The 17,863-nt window shown below is 34.9% G+C and overlaps 1 protein-coding gene across 25 annotated transcripts in view; it reads right to left on the reverse strand.

The window, feature by feature from the left end:
* LOC127071287 (ankyrin-3-like) overlaps positions 1-17,863 on the reverse strand; it is a 66,984-nt gene that overhangs the window by 44,507 nt on the left and 4,614 nt on the right. For all 25 annotated transcript variants that reach the window (XR_007784963.1, XM_051010405.1, XM_051010617.1 and 22 more), the window contains exons 3-12: positions 3,648-3,749; positions 3,334-3,466; positions 2,773-2,936; positions 2,457-2,612; positions 1,516-1,644; positions 1,228-1,425; positions 843-1,139; positions 571-768; positions 353-499; positions 84-233 (exon numbers count right to left, since the gene is read on the reverse strand). Coding sequence is in view for 24 of the 25 variants with exons in the window: in XM_051010405.1 (XP_050866362.1) it covers positions 84-233; positions 353-499; positions 571-768; positions 843-1,139; positions 1,228-1,425; positions 1,516-1,644; positions 2,457-2,612; positions 2,773-2,936; positions 3,334-3,466; positions 3,648-3,749 (1,674 nt within the window). In the remaining variant the exon portion in view is untranslated. The remainder of the gene's footprint in view (positions 1-83; positions 234-352; positions 500-570; positions 769-842; positions 1,140-1,227; positions 1,426-1,515; positions 1,645-2,456; positions 2,613-2,772; positions 2,937-3,333; positions 3,467-3,647; positions 3,750-17,863) is intronic.

Consider the following 17,863-nt stretch of genomic DNA (forward strand, 5'->3'; position numbering starts at 1 on the left):
GATCGATCAAAATATTTTAATTCGTTACGTATAAATAGTCATTTAATTTCAAGAAAAAAATAAAAGGACGATATTATGCTTACCTTTCCTTGAGCATCAACCGGTGCATTTTTCTGTAGTAACAACCTCGCTACATTCATATTGCCGTATTTAGCTGCCAAATGCAAAGGGGTAAAACCTTTCTTAGTCGTAGCAGTAAGTGATGCTCCATTTTCTAATAAAACTGAAGCAACCTGATGAACGCATAAAAAATAATTCGTAATATGTTATATTTGACATAGGTATTCTAATCCTAAATTATAGAACTAATAATTACTCATAAATATTTTACGTATAACTGTAAAATCTTTACCTCTTCTTGACCCTCCTTAGCTGCGATATGAAGTGGAGTGTACAAATCTTTCGTTGTGGCATCAACTCCAGCACCGTGTTGTAATAGCAACATTACAATGTCAACATTGCCTAAGCGGGAAGCAACGTGAAGCGGCGTTTGTTCCTCCTAAAAAAGGAATTATATAACCAACATCAAGATTACTCGAAATAATGATAAATTTACATGATATAATTTACCCTTGCTCTAGCGTCAACTTGAGCACCGTTCCTAAGAAGTATTCTGATAATATCAGTCTGATTTGCTCTGGCAGCTAAATGTAACGGCGTTTCGCCTCTTACTGTCGGTATGTCTGGACTAGCTTCGTGTTGCAGCAAGTAAATGACGATGTTCATACATCCCATAAAACTTGCTACATGCAGCGGAGTTAATCCGGACTATAAAAAACAAATAGTAAATTGAATTTTTAATAAAACAATTTTTAATATTTAACAAAAAAAATAACAATTACCTCCGTAGTGGCTTCGATACTAGCTTTATGTTTTAAGAGAAGTTCAACTACTTTGATTCTGTTCTTCTTACACGCAATGTGTAAAGGTGTGAAACCATTGAGTGCACGTGCATTAGGATCTGCATTTCTATCAAGTAAAAGTTTGGCCACTCTTACGTGACCGCAATGAGCTGCCACATGCAATGCTGTCAAATAATCTACTGTTACTTCATCCACAGGTGCACGATGATAAAGTAGAACCCTTGCGGCATCTACATGATCCCCTTGAGCAGCCATGTGTAATGGTGCAAGACCATTCTGCATGTCATTCAATAGGAAATACATTATGTAAATTTTAATCAAATGCTATTTGACAATAATTTTTTCTTCCTATATAATCCATTACCTTTGTCTTCGAGCCAATGGGTGCTCCTCTTTCAATAAGAATATCAACAACCTCATGATGACCTGATCTTGCTGCACAATGAAGAGGAGTAAGGCCATCTCTCGTTTTTGCTTCGATATTTGCTCTTTTACTTATCAGAAGATTTACCATTTTAATTTTTCCCCATTTTGCAGCTACATGAATCGGCGTAATATTGTGCTGCGCGATCGGACAAAAAAGAAACAAGTATAAACATCATAATTTGTCAAATTTTCTCTAACACGTATACATGCATCTATTGATACTTACTTTAGCAGCAAAATTTACATCCGCACCTCTATCATAAAGTAAGGAAGCAATTCGATCGTTGCCATAATGTGCGGCTATGTGAAGTGGTGTAAAACCGCTTTTCGAAGTTACGTCGGGATTATGGTCGTTCTGTTGAAGAATAAAATACAATGGCGATACAATAAAAACGCAAAGTACTTTTATAATTTTTCAATTCTCATAGAAAAAAGGATAAAAACAAAATATTGTCTCTCTTTTCATTGCGAATCGATAGTGTGTGGTAATTCGCGAATGTTCAGTTACCTAAGTCTGACGTATCTCATAATAGTGATATGAATAATACATAGGTCAATTACATATATATGACCAAAAAGGTTTTAGTACTTTTTTAATAACGCGTAAAAATATATAAGTCAATATGACCTCTCATAAAACTGTATCGTTTCTTTCATATTTCATTAAAATCATATTTACGTATATCAGTACGAAATTAAAAATTTTTTTTCATCATATTACATCCATCTATCGTATCTGTAAACATTTATATATATATATATATATATATATATATATATATACCATAAACTCTCTTAGTTATAATTCTATACCGTTCCTGAGAAACAATCACTTATTGCAAAGATAAAGTATTCTAATACGAGATTACATTTATAGAATTTGGATAAGAAATTTCTTTTTACATGTATATCGATCTTAAATATTAGAAATCTTTAAATGAATTTTATTAAAAAATATAATATTACTCTTATAAAAATTTGTCTTATATAGCTTGATATTTTAGCTCTAGAATAAATCTTTATTTCTAAAAATCAGTCAACTATTTAGATCAAAAGAATTTATGGTATAAACTCTTGGAAATGTATTAAGTGATGAACCCTGTTAAAAAGAATAAGAGGATTACTACGAAGGGCTCTTTTGCTTGGAAAAAGAGAAATATGACGTACTTGCAAAAGTAGGGCAGCCGCATTACAATCATCCTTCTTAGCAGCGATGTGGAGGGCAGGTAATCGAACTTTACCGCGAGTATCATTTTCCAATAGAACGGCTACTACTTTATCATGACCCTGTTGCATGGCCACCGCCAATGGAGTGAATCCATCCTACGATGGGAAAGAAATTTATAAAAATTAAAAAAATTATTGTCTTTAATGAAAATTACAAGAGTTAATTATGTATACATATATATAAAATCGTTCTTTCTACTATTTACCAAAGCAAGTATTAATTCATATATTTGTAATTAAAATATACAAAATGTACCTCCGTCGTGAGGGTTTGGTTGGCACCCTTACTGAGGAGGTACTTGACCACAGAGTCGTGATTCTCTTGAGCAGCCATATAGAGCGGTGTGAACCCATTTTGTGACTGTGCGTTCACAGAAGCACCCTGTTGAACGAGCAATTGTACAACCTCCTCTTGTCCAGCTGCAACAAGATATTAGTTTCGCAGTGAGAAGTAGTTAGATATTATATAGAGGTTTCTTTTCAAGTACCTCCATTATGATGCGGCAAGAAGAACTATAACGAAATAAAAAATGCGTATATACGAAACCCTTCGATAAGTATCTCAACCTCATTGAAATATTACATTTTTGAGTATAGATATATCGTTTTAAAAATGACATTCTTTTTCGATGCAATCTGTCACCGTGTCGAACGTAGTGAAGTATTTCTGCTATTGCTTAGAGGCACTGCGCCATATTGGTATCGAGGTATGGGGAGATATGGGTTAATCGATATGATCTGAGAGTACGTTTGTACGTGTATTTGTATACGTATTTACACATTTGTACAAACGCACATATGGAGTTCGCTTACTTACCAAGAGAAGCAATGTGCAATGCGGTGTTTCCCTTTTTAGTAGCAGCATCGACTACTGCGCCACGATTAAGAAGTTCTCGGACAATTTCCAAGTGGCCATCCTTAGCTGCCAGGTGCAAAGCATTCAGTCCGTTCTGTGTATAGAAAGGTTGCCTTTTTATTTAAAATCCGAATAAGTGGAATATTCGTTATACGTATATAGACCGTACATAGTCACATAAGTATTTCGATCATGCTCAAGTGATACATGGTATACTCGAGTGATAGAGCATGTTAGTAAACCAATTCGTTTAACCTAATTAATAATAAACTTACAGCATTTGATGCGTTAATGTCCACACCCGATTCAAGATACTCCAGAACCTTTTCCAACTGACCCGCGCGAGCTGCTCTCAAAAATGACGTGCTTGGATCACTCTGAAAATAAATAAATAAAAAAGACAAATGTAATCGATTGATTTATTCCCTCTTAAATTCCATTAAATTTAATGAGGTTTTTTCTCGTGTTACACGATACGTCAGACATTACATAATTTTCACTAATTTCATTCTAACTAGGTTAATGCACTCGTGTGAACATTCCTAATAGAAATCATCAAGGGACCTTACGTAACTTTTTAATCCTTATAGTCTCTCCAAATCACGTCTCGTACATATGTATCTACGTGCCTTTAATTCTAATGATTTTCCTTCTTGGTATTCTTCCATTGTCAACGTAATAAAAACAAAAGAAAGTATTCTATATGAATGCTTTAATTGATCAGAATCTTCAACAAGTTTACATTGTCCTAATTACCGCTTTAATACGCATTAAGAGATGAACATAGATATGTATGCACATACATATGTAGATGTATTTAATATCAGTACATTCAAGAGTTTGTCTATGTTATCTGTTCGATCTATGAATATAAACACTTGTACATACATTCAGTAAAAATCTCATACTTTCTACCATGCTATTTCTTTTTTATTGAATTTTATTTTTATTTCTCGATAAATTCTCAACACCTGTCTCAAAGTTACATACTCTTTAAATCCTAACAATCATAACAAAGCTTACTTCGCAAACAATACATGAAAGATAAGTTTATCGATTTTTGAAATTAAAGCTAGTATAAAAAAGAAATGCATACACATTCGTACAAGTATGGACCTATTTATACACACCTATCAACTTTTATAATACAAAATGTAAGGAAAAGCAAAATAGCTAGCATGATATGCTCCGCCTTTATTTCTCGATTACAATGCAAGTTGTTAGTCAAATATATATGTATGTAGTTTACTGGAACATATGGCGCCTATCGGTCTACACGAACGAGAGATACTGATCTCTTTATTTTATTATCCATTTCTTCTAAAAAAACTCACCCTTTTTCTTATTTATAACAAAGTTACAACTATATGATATATCAACATCAATATATAGATAGGTACATTAAAAATATCAAATCATTGTGTAAAATTAGATATATTACATAATCTATCCGTTATATTTATAAGAATAAAGTTTCATTTTTTTACGACGAAGACACTCTACGTGTCTAAAAGCAAGAAGACCGCGTGTTTGTGAGCCTCAACTGGTTTATAAGCTACGTTTAGCTTTATGGATGGTATACGAGAATAAACTGACCGAACTACACCTGGATAATAAAGGTAAGTAAAGAAGGAGTCACAGGGAAACGAGACGCTTCGGCGTCACCAACGAATACCCTGTCGTATTACTGGAACGCATCGTATTATCGTTCATGCGTTGCATACATAAGCACCACGAACGATAAATCGATAACAGAGTACGTTGGACGCGCTTCTCAGGGCAGATAACCCTCCACTGTCGCAGTAATTAACGTATGGTTGTATCGTAAATAATCGTCGCTCTCTTTCTTCCTTCAACAAACAGTAATCCATTCAAGAGATTTATTTTTATCTAATTACAGAATTACAGAAAAAAAATTAAAAATTAGAGAAGAAATAAAGCTAATAAAAAAGTATAATTTTTACATTTTCTAAGAATCTCCTTGTTCGAGGAGATATTAAATACGATTGGAATAGTTCCGAACGTAAATAAAGCTCAAGTACAAAAGGTACATTCTTTTCATTAACGATTTTCCTCCCCCTCTCCCTCTACCTCTCTCTTTTTCTTTCTCTATCTATCTATTCCTTTATCTCACTTTTTCTGTATAGCTTTTACGATGGACTTTATCTTCCTATCGACAGCACTTTTTTTAAAAATCGATCCTATTCATAGATTCATGCAATGAAAAAAGATAAGCTTCCCTTATAAAGTGATCGCCAACGATAACAAAATAAACTAACAAAGATTTATAGTCCATTAATTTCGTTCGGAAGAAATAACATTCAAGGTGGGTGGCTTCAATCACGGCCTTTCTTTCCTACATATAGCAGTAACAAAGTTAACCATCGATATTGAATTAATTAATCAGTGTAATTAATTACTTAATTAACCTAGAAAGGAAGAAGCTCCGACTACTTTCTTAGATATATAGTGCTGTTATGAAATCGATCTTGAAATATGGGTGTTAATGGAAATATAATGACTGAAATAGAATTTACATGACATCATAAAGAAAATTACTTACTCATGTTAGAAATACCTTCTGAAATAACGAATTCCAGTGATTATATCTGCCAACGGCGAAACATTCTTTTATATGCACAACAAGCGCCATGAAGTCGCACAAACGAAAGTCGTGTTATGATATACTAGCTATAGATGAAACGAGTGTGGTATCGATAACGGTGACACATTTTTTCATCAATGGCGAAACCGCGCCACGTATATTGTAACATACATTCTATATATCTAAAAAAAGATTACAAACTTTTGCGGTACCGAAGTAAATGAACTGAAATAAATACGCGAGGCTACTTGGAAAGGTACATTACATTTATATATGTATATATGTAGGGCCAAGAAACTACTAGATGGGTCCAATTACTCGAGCACGAGCTAGGCTCGTAGTACGATAGGCTCGAGTAAATAAATAAAAACATATTCTATAAGATTATCAGTTTCTTGTTTTGCTACGCGTGGAATGAAAAGACAAGGGTACTAAGACACGTAACAATAAACAGAGAGGACAAAATAATGTCAAGACTATTCATGTTTTTGAAAAGATAATGTGAGGGTAGTTGATGAACGTAATATAAGATAGTGCGAATTATTAAAAAAATACTTAGAGATACCGTGGATTAGAGTGCGAGTTAAATTTAGTTATAATTTAGTTATATTCGAAAGTTTCAAATTATATTTCTCTTCTCTTCATTTTATTTTTTTTATTATATTACCTATACATTTGTATTTTAAACACTGAAATATAACTTTAAAAGAACAATTGTCTATATTCTTTATGTCTTTAGTAGTTATTATACCCAATTAACCACACACGCACGCACACATGTATGCAATATTCATCATCCCTATTACTTTCCCGCAAAACTGTTATTTTCCTTGTACCAAATACGTACGAATTTGTCAAATATATTCAATCTCAAAGATAAAAGACAATAATTATTTGAAAAACTGACAGTTATATTGCAAGAAATACGAGATCATTTGTATTTTCTTTCCATTTAACAAAGTTCCAGTTAACAAAGTTAAAGATCACTTTTTGAACGATCGACTTTACGATTGTATCGTAAACAAGGAATCAAAAAAAAACAAATCTACCGTAAACATTTATCTCTGATAAAGTTCTTTTAAAGTCCAATGTTAAAAAGAAGATTCTTCACAAAATAGGAAATTCTTTATAATCGGTATAAAACAGAGATAAGGGGCCTTCTGTGTTTCGCGATAGATGACGGCCTGCTTTAAATAATTCAGCGACCCCGTTACATCCGACACGTGGACGATCCCTCGTGTTATACTTCCCCCTTACTCTTCCTTTCCTTTAGAGCCCTTCTTCACCTGGGCTTCGTTTTCTTTCTACTCTTTATCCACGAAGCGAAGCTGTATCTCCGGCATGGCATGACAACCGTTGAAAAAGAGGAGAGAGACCGGTAGAAAACGTCGCCGCGGTGGTCTCATTACTGTCTCTTTATTACAACGAGTCTAGCTTACTCAATGCGATCACATAGCGTGCCTATTTTACTTTACGTTGATATTATATTCAAGTCTCTCTTTAATGTCTTTGCCCTCGTAATCTACGAAAAAGTTGAAAGAAATTCTTGTTGACGTTATTTCTTTCGTGACGAATCTACACGACAATTTCCTCTTGAAAAACGAGAGACTATCGTTACATTTCTGTATCCAAACTGGATGGCTGGAACGGCTAGATCGTTCGATCTTTTATCGAAATTCCATCGAACTTTTTCATATCGTCGAATGTCCTTCTTTTATGAATATAAAAATTCTGGAACACGAACGGAGATACGTAAGAACTCACGGCCCGTATAGTCTCTCGTAGAATCTCGACGGTATCGAAGACATAAACTCTCGTCGATTGCCTCGGGTGATACCGGACGAGTCCTCGAACCAGCTCGAAGAAACCGTTGTACACCCGATCAACTACCAAGTAATATCATCTTTGCTTATCGCAAAAGTTTCGAATATCTAAAAAATTTCTTGAAACTGGACATTTTCTCTTAAAGCGTTATCGCTTTTAACATGTCAGTAAGTAACAGCTAACGTTCGCTTAAGATTTATTGAGTATTAACTTTTTTTACTGTCAATTCAAAAAATACGATAGGGTAGAAACTTAATCAACCATCTTATTCGATAAAATATACTACTTGATTACGGTTGTTTAAATGAGATATTTGCATAATACATGTATGATATAACTTGAGTTATCATATTTCTATTTTTAAATGTCAAGTACAAAAATGTTTTATCGTAATGCTCTTCGTCGCTTTGGACTTCCATGCATCGGCAAAAAGAACGAAACGGCAACAAGTGTAATACCTATGGACCTTCCTGCAATTTCTGGCTACGTACCAAGCTAACTATAGCTGCAACATGCACAAAACTGACTACTATAGCCACAGAATGCGTACGTAGAACCGCTTGGCGTTCCAGTCGCGGAACAAATTCAGAACCCTCGAATAAGTATGTTAGAATACATTTTCGCGTATTCTTCGCGATAGCTCATCGAGATCTTTTATTTTCTGTTACTTACATCATCGATTTAAAATACGATAATCAAATTTTACTTTGGGAAACTCCAATTTTTCTGAAATATTTTCTTTCGATTTTTTAATCGATAACCAATATCGTTAAATGCGTTATCCTAAAATAGAGGAAAATTGATTGATCTTTACCAATTATTTCGATTTTCAATAGATGATCAACGATCGATCGACCAACGCAAAAGGAAGATGTATAATCCAAAGGAAGTAATAGAATAGATGAGAACAATTAATGTGACAATGAAGGAACGAGGTCGAGTTCGTTGACTTCGTGAAGACGCAGCAGAACGGTGATAGAGGATGGATAATAAAAGTAGAAGAAAAACGAAAGAGCAAAGAAGAAAAGACGAGAAAAAGAGAAAAAGAGAGCGAGGACTAACGTTCGCTTCGAAGCGTGACCATACGAACAACCGTGTGCTGGGGAGCAACGTTGGAGAACGTTCTTTGAAAAATGTTAAATCCTTTAAAAAAGAAAAAAAAAGAATGAAAGAAAGAAAGAAAAAACAAACAAAAATAAGAATAAAATTCCAACGAACAATACGAAAGTTAGTTCGTTTTGAATTTGAGGAGATAATGCATGTAATTAACTAATAACAATTTCAAGATAACAATCAAACAATGATGGAATTCGAAATACACGGAGCAAACCGGAAAGTAACGAAGACATACACACGTAGGCGTGTTCATTCTCGAGTGTGGGTAGACACCATCTTTCAATATAGGTGTATGTATACGCATAAACATGCGCGCATCACAGGCGTAGGAGTAAGCGCAAGCTTCACACGCGTAGGATCCTCGAAAGGGCCTTGACCGTTTCCAAATGCCTCCAGGAGCGGAGCTACCACTACCTGCCCAGACTAAGAGCTATATCGTGACGTTAATATCGAGTCTTTTCTTGGCAAGACGTGATTAATGTTGATTTTCATCGGCCAGCGACTAGGCCATGGCCAAGAAGTGATCTCTGTTTTTTACGAGTTAGCGAGACCCACGAGTACGAGCAAGAAAGATCGTACTACGAGGAAACATTTTAAATTTAAGAGTGACCGGAAGACCCTGACCTCATTTCGTATATTATTATTATCGTTATCGTTCTTATTATTATTACACATCTTATCCGAATCATCCGAAACGATACCTACTCTCTCCAATCGAACATGTTACAATAGAATTATATAAATAGATAAAAAAGAAGATAAAAAATCTCCTAGCACGGCAAGTACAGCTAAATTTAGAAATAAAGATACGAGGCTCCCTCCTCTCTCCCCAGTTGAGTCTCGAAGATAATAGTTAAAAATAACATCGAAAGTCAACGCTTACAATACGTCACATTCCAGGTACGCATATGTGAAGGTATTATACAAATCACACTATCTGCACAATCGTTCCTTCCACAACCCTGAAATCAAAGAAGCATCGACCGTACCTCCGCTCTCCTTACTTTTAATTAGATCTATCTTGCTCTGGGAATCCTTCCAACTGAGGGTTCCCGCGAGTCCTGTAGGAGAAAAAATACTTCCCACGAACCTGCCTCCTCGAACTCGGCCGATTACATTCTGATAATCTTCTGTTAATTTCTAACAATCAACGAAGAGAGATGCACGCGATTATCTTGTCAACGATGCAGTCGTAGAAGATCCGTGTTCGATTAATAAAATCAGGATAGGATCCGATCACAAGCAATGGCCATGGAGATTCCAATGCCGAGATACATACATTTCCTTCGTAATATTTAAAGTATATAGGAAAACACAGCAATGTTTAAAAAAAAAAAGTAATGAATCGTTTGTTAAAATTATACAATATTATTCGTACGAGGAAAAAATTGTAATTAAAATAGCAAAGATCGTCTTTTGTACAAGGAAAATCAAGGAAAACCGACCGATCTGTCTCGTCTTTGATGTTATTAAAGTTCTATCTTTCCTCTGGGTCCCCACTCTACCTCTCTTTCCCTCTCTTTCCCTCTCTCTCTCTCTCTCTCTCTCTCTCTCTCTATCTATCTATCTATATGTCTATCTGTCTATCTATCTATCTCCTCATATCACCCGTCTCTCTATGATTATTCCAAGTTAACTATGCACTAGTCAATGTTACATAATCAAAATAAATTACGAACGACGAATGACATCACGTCCCGCGTTATAAGTGTGAGGTCATCAGGTGCTGACTGGATCGAGAGTACAGGTTTTTACGGCCATCTTGTTTGGCCTCGCTCGTCGAGGGTGACGGCATAACCGTATATGCGTTCTCACTCTTACTACACGCATACATAGGTAGTTCGAGGTTGACAGAAAAAGTCGATTGCCGACGTCACGGTTTTCAACGTCGATAAAAAAGACTTATTTTGTGATCTTCCATTCTCAATCTAACAAAATTCTTCGAGATAACATCCCATTTCGCGAGATGCTGCCAGCTCGGTTCACCTTCTTTTTTCTTTTCTTTCATACTCGCATCGTAAATTTACAAAGTCATGCTTTATTAATGGATAGACACGATCACTATCGAAACTGCGCGATCATTCGGTGAATTTACAAGAAAAATAAAAGAGAATTTTAAATGCGTCTCTGTTTTTCTAAATCCCAAGATATAATACTTGAACTATTTTTATCTCTCTCATCTCTTTCTCTTTCTTTCTTACTCTTTCTTCCCCTCCCCTTCCCCTCTTCCCCTCTCTGAATTTTCAACATATATTGAAATTAAAGAACGCAGGAAGGTTAAATAGTTTTGAATCTGAGCCAAGTATCGTTTCGTCGATGAAAAGCATGGAAAAAGAAGGGAGCTATCGTAGACACAATCACTGATCGATAATCAATAGATCGACATTGTATTTCGTGCTATCTAATGAAAGTACATCCATTCAATGTTTCCTTCTTCTTTCATTGAGCCATTCATAGATGTGGATGATACAATAATGAATGACACGGTTGAATTACTTATGATCGCCAGTTAAAAATCGACCGGATGTTGTACCGCATCATCCTCAAGATCGTTTATTTTCATTAAGAGAATAGATACGTGAATACATCGGTGACAATATCTTTTTCCATTGCTTCTGGTCTTCTCCTTTAATTTTAACAAAAAAAAATTGTAATATCGATAATAGCTTTTTGATCGATTTTCTTATTGAATTTAAAAGTTCAAGGTAACTAAGAAAATTAGAACGCAAGTTGATAAATTATATATTCGATTGTCCTCTAGCGTTTTAATTTTCAGAAATGATCGCATGCAGCAAGCAGCTAGCCGTGATTCACACTTATAATATGGCAGAATATTGTATACTTAGGGTCTCGCCTGACTTCGTCGCCAAAATTCATCGAGAATTAAACATTTTACGAACGTAGCACGGTACATGCCAAAAATTTTCGAACGATATCGCGAAACTTTACCTCGTCTTTGACTACCGAAGTGGTATAGTTAATGTATCGCAATGCTTCGAGACTTTAACAAACGGTGTTTAAGATGCCAGTGTCAAATGGTTGAACTTTGAACCACTTGCATCGGTATATCACGTTCCAAGTCAATGTCTAATTGTATCGTCCAAGATGAAAACTGTTACATCCTACTTTAGAAACGCTTTATTGCAACGATCAAATAAGATACAAATCTGCTATTATCATCGATCAGTAAACGGAGAATATTCAAGGTTAAGCTAGAACAACAGGACGTCCATGTCAATGGGAATAAAAATTCAATCTAATCCATTTACGCGTTTTTCCTTAAAAAAGATATAAAAATCTATTATTCTTCTGAAATGTAATTTAATGAAAAAGGAAATAGAATCGTCGATCGATGATATAAAAAAATACAATAATTCGTTCTCCTCGAAATGTCCTTTTAAATTGAGTTTGAATTGTTAATGAATTGTGAAACTAGGATATTCTTCGCTTTTCGATAGATCGCAATCGCTATTGACACGTCCTTTCTATTGAGACTTAATTAAATGTACGAGTAAGAGATGCTGGAGGAAACAAGAGTAGTAGAGTTACGTCTATTACCGAGGGGGCCGATGAAGAGCAGAGTTGAAAGGGTCGAGGTCGCGATTGTCACGAATGCAAGCAAGAGAGAAAGAGAGAGAGAGAGAGAGAGAGAGAGAGAGAGAGAGAGAGAGAGAGAAAGAGAAAGAAAGCGAAAAAGAAAAGAGCAGGGAACACGACTTTTCAGAATTTATTTATAATAGTCTCCCTGGTATTACATAGTAGCTTTCACGACTTTCTCATGACACTGCTCGCATTTCAATTTTTATTTTTCCCCATAGACCACAAAACGCAGTAGCTCCACAACACCTGGCAATCCGCATTTTTGTGCCATTCTATATTCTCGTCTATTTTTTAGTATTATTATTTTTAGCATTATTATTTTTAGTTATTATTCTCGTCTACTTTCGACTATTTCGAATAATTGGTTAATAAATAATCTCTGATCAAATATTTTATTAAGAGAGAGAGAGAGAGAGAGAGAGAAGGTATTTTCGTTCGTTGCAAGAAGTTATCTCATTAAAATGTTATGTAATTTTTCTAGAATCCAAAGAACGAAATTAAGATCAAGCTTCATCAAAAGAGAAAGAGAGAGAGAGAGAGAGAGAGAGAGAGAGAGAGAGAGAGAGAGAGAGAGAGAGAGAGAGAGACACACACACACAGAAGAAAATGATTAAGCAATACCTCAGTCCTTATTCATTCGTCTCGTGTAGGAATTCATCTTTCAAGAAAAACAGAGAAAGCCATCGTTATACATATTTTATGAATTTCCAGGAATGTAACTAGGTTAGTGACAGAACTAAATTCATGCTTATCATCGAGCATGCGCGTACTCGTACTATCGTATAAGAAGAAATCCACTAAGAAACTAAATAACAAATTTATAAAAACGTTGATCTTGCTGAGTTGGAGTTAATTAAGCAAAGCGACATAAGTACAATTTTCATATTTCATATTCTGCGTATGTTTTTTTCTCATATATCATACATGAGACATCTAATTAACATAATATCTTAATAATTAACATAATCGCATGTCTGTAACACTCATATTAAAGATACGACCTTTAAGGTGTAACCATGTATAACGAAAATGACAGTTTCCAATCCATTATCATGTAGTTGCTATGCGTGAAAGAAATGTCGCATTCACGCAAATTACTAACTGGAATTAAATGTAAGGATCACGCTAATGGAATGATATCTTTGTATATAGGAAATAATACTGTGAATGACAAAGAAGAAACATGACAAAAAAAAATTCGAACAAATAGAAAGTGAGCATCTTAAAAAGTGTCATTATCGACGTTCAATTTACATTATTTTCTTCTTACTCGTGCATAATTAAAAACAAAAAAGTACTTTCAAAGACTATATAACGATTAATTTTCTTTATCGTCTTTTACGTGAGGATACTTTCGAGAAAAATTTACATAGATAAATTCTTATTTAGTTAAATAAATATTAAAGCGAACAATCGAAAGTATATTAAAAGTAGATATTTGCGAAGGACGTTAAAATAAATAAGAGGAGAAGGTAAAAATTGCGGAAACAGAGCAGAACAGATCAAGGTAGGGCACGACTTTATATACATAGGTAGGTAAAGTAATAGGTACGTGCACATGTACCTACATACATACATAGCTATATGTAGGACAAGCAAGATGGAGTCTCAAGCTTCGGGTCGATACGAACGCGGCAGCGCTATTGCAGCTAACCGCCCCCTCGTTCCTCCACAGACATCACTCCGTTTCTCGTTTTACCATCTTTCTTAGCTTCCTTTTTAGATTCGCAACCCCATTCCTTTTCGGTGTCGATTCGTGACAACTTACTCGCTATCCAAACGGGTAAAGATTTGCATTCGATGCGACAACAGGTAATTTCGTTATTTAAATTAAGATCGTTTTTAACGTCTCGACTCTTCTTATTGATACAATAAACAATCGTATAACGTTCCCTTTTTTGTTTTTAATTCGAAGATATCACGACTTCTTCATATGCAGATATTCTTTTATCCAATAAATTAATTCTTCGGATATGTTCATATATTCAAGAATTTTGTCAGAAATATTCATTACTCATCTTTGAGCATACGATTGCGTCAGGCGAGCACAGTTAAATCAAAAGGTCAGAGAATCGTACGCACGTATTAAATATCACGAACCTATCCTTAATTTATCCGCGTGTGTCTTAAAAAAAAGCTTTCGATAAAATAATATTATCGATGCTACCGACATAATTGCGCATATACGAAAACATTTTTTGAACGACACAGCCTTTTGCTTGGAGCAGATAGATTCATCCTTCAAATCTCTTTTTCTCTCTTTATCGTTAAATATATATATATGAGCTGACAAGTATAATATTTTGACGATAATTACATGAGATTTTAATTCGCTTTAATTGTATATACATATATATATAATGAAATTACCGAAGAGTCCTTTCGATAAGATAAAAAAAGAAGATAAAGAAGAAAAAAAGATATCGATTCTACATACGATTTAAGATAAGTGAATTCGAAGAAAAAGATCTCTCATGTTAGTGCAACGTACATAAGAATAAAAGTACGTGAAGCTCTGGAATGTAGGGGCCATTTCGAAGGACCAATTTAATCCTCGACGTAGAGTAGTCCTCTGTGTTCGCCTAAATTAAACGACATTGGGGTGCTATGAACCTCGGTTTAGCTGTTAAAGACTCAAGAAGGGGAGTCGCCAGTCGGGTTAGCAGGTCGAAAGGACTGTAACGGGCAAAGAGAGGAGAGATATTGACAATGCTAAAGGGGGTCGATCCCTCATGTCGGTTATACGTTCGCGAGCGTAAGTCTACATATCGGGATGCATATGTATAAAGAGAAGTACGCGGATGCATTGTAAAGCTGAAATATCGGTTTCCGTTGTTCGAATGATGCCGATGATTGATTGAAAATTATGCAAATAAAAAGGAAAAATCAATCGTTACGTCACAAAGCTGCAATAATGACACAAAAATGTCATTCAAAATATATATGTAGATATATATTATTGTACTAATATATCATCGACTTTTTTCCTTTCCTTTCGTTTTTTTATATATTTGTATTATATATGAAAACAAGAAAACATTTTTCTATATCCATTTTATATATATATATATATATATATATAATATTGATATAGAATATGTAAGAAAGAAAAAAATACAAAAAAGAACGAAAAGAAATCGGTATAAGACCGTCATGCATTATCACGATACTATCTCCAAATTCACAAGGTCGCAAGACTATGAGATAATAATAAAGCTATATCTCGATTCATCCTAGTTACGCTCGATGAACAGGGTCAGCCGTACACAAAGCTTTTAACGGCAGCAGCGTTTTATCGGACTTTATTGAAGTGGGTCAATCACATTTCCTATATCGTCGACCGTGCGTAAGTATCTATCAAAAGCAGCTCTCCAAATTTCACGTAAAAGTTACGAAGATCATTCTTGTTAATCGATCGATATAAATATTCTAGATATATATATATATATATATATATATATATATATATAGAATACGTTTTCAATACCATGAAAATGGAAAATAGTGTTATTTTATTTATGATCGAATAAGAATTTTATGAGATTCGTTACTGAAGCGAAATTTTCTGAAAAGAAAGAGAGTTCTTTTTGACAATTACTTCGAAGAAGAAAGTTCACTCGTTAACGACGAAAAGCTCGGTAGAGTTCATCGTGTATAGTCTTCGGTTGTGTGCTTTTCCGCTTTACCGATGGTGCCATTACCGAACGAACGCGTGCAATCGTAGTATACATTTATTTTCAGTCTCCACTTTTACGTCGACACGAAAGGGGATGGTTATCTATATCCACATAGATACAAACATACATACATACATACATACATACATACATACATACATACATACACACATACAGACATACAGACATACATACATTCATAAATACATCATATAAATATATATACGTACATTCATAGATATATACGTATACATATAAGTATATGTGAAATGCGATGTAACGTGTGCGCGTGCGTGCTCTTCTCTCTTCTCTTTCTCTCTGACACACTCTCTCTCTCTCTTTCTTTCTCTCTCTCTCTCTCGTTCTCACATGCGATTTCACAACCCAGTTCCGTCCGGTTGAAAATGAACGAATAGAAAATAGGAGCCAAGCCGATATCTGGTGGTCCTGCGTGCGCGTAAAGCGTGCAACCAGCGCGACTCCTTCGTCCGATTGTTACCGAACAAATTTCTATGAGTAAACTTCCGGACGCAAGAGCGTTCACATTTACAACATAATTGTAAAATCTGCCGGAAGATAGTAAATCTAAAACGAGATCCTCTCTTTCTCTTTCTTTCATTACTCGCTTAAAGATAATTTCAAAGATAATAATACGTTTGAATATAAAATTTGAATTGGAATTCGATGAAATGCCAAAATAATATCCCTTTCGTTTCAATTCGCTTTGATTTCCCATGGAAGTTCTCCGTGAGAATTTCAGAATGAATCTCTAAGAGAAAGAAAAAAACATTTCAGAGGTATCTCATCGTGAATATAATAAGGCAGCTGTTACGAAGCACAACGTCTGATTAAGAACGGCGGCACGTAACACGCGAGTCAGCAGCACTTATCATCAAGAGTGTACTTTCATCGCCTTCTATGAACTGACGTGTCACACGGTGGGCAGTACATAATCACGACCTAAACACGAATTAGGACGAAATTGTGTTAATTCTCCTTCTTCTGAATGTCACGAAAATTGATGATCATTCTTCTGCCTTTCCGTTCTTCTCTTTCGATTTGGGGTCACCTATATTCGTCATCTCCGTTACTTGGAAGGTCTTTAATGTTCTTTATTATTTTTATTTAAGGCCCTGTACGATTTCAATTGTCACAGTGATATCATATCCGCGGCATACGCTTAAAACTCGGTTCTGGGGATCGATCGACGTAGTACCTATCTTATCCTTGAAAAGAATATCCAACTCTTTCGAGAGTTTATTGTAATGACGTTATTATTATAAACGAGAAGGTCGTGTCTACAAAAATGTCGTGTCTACGTTGCTATTTATTTCACAAGATAATACTTTACTTTATTTATGGCCTCGAGAACGTTTAAAGGGTGAACAATAAGGATAGTCGAAAGGGGGAACGACCGGTACAAGCGGCCCTTCAGGCATTTCTTGCCACTACACAATATGCCAACGAAACATATGGGTTAAATGACTCTTGAAAGCTCACGGATTTTATTTTCTTCTATACCATAGGGCTTAAGAAAAGAAAGCTAACTCAAGCATAAAACAATTTTAAATAGGGTCTGGTCTAATCCCCGATATAAGAAACCATTGAGCTAACGGTTATTCGTTTAAGCAGTAAATTTTATTTTCTTTATAACTAAGATATTATTTTA

The sequence above is a fragment of the Vespula vulgaris genome, chromosome 1, assembly GCF_905475345.1.
Source record: "Vespula vulgaris chromosome 1, iyVesVulg1.1, whole genome shotgun sequence".
NCBI lineage: Eukaryota > Metazoa > Arthropoda > Insecta > Hymenoptera > Vespidae > Vespula > Vespula vulgaris.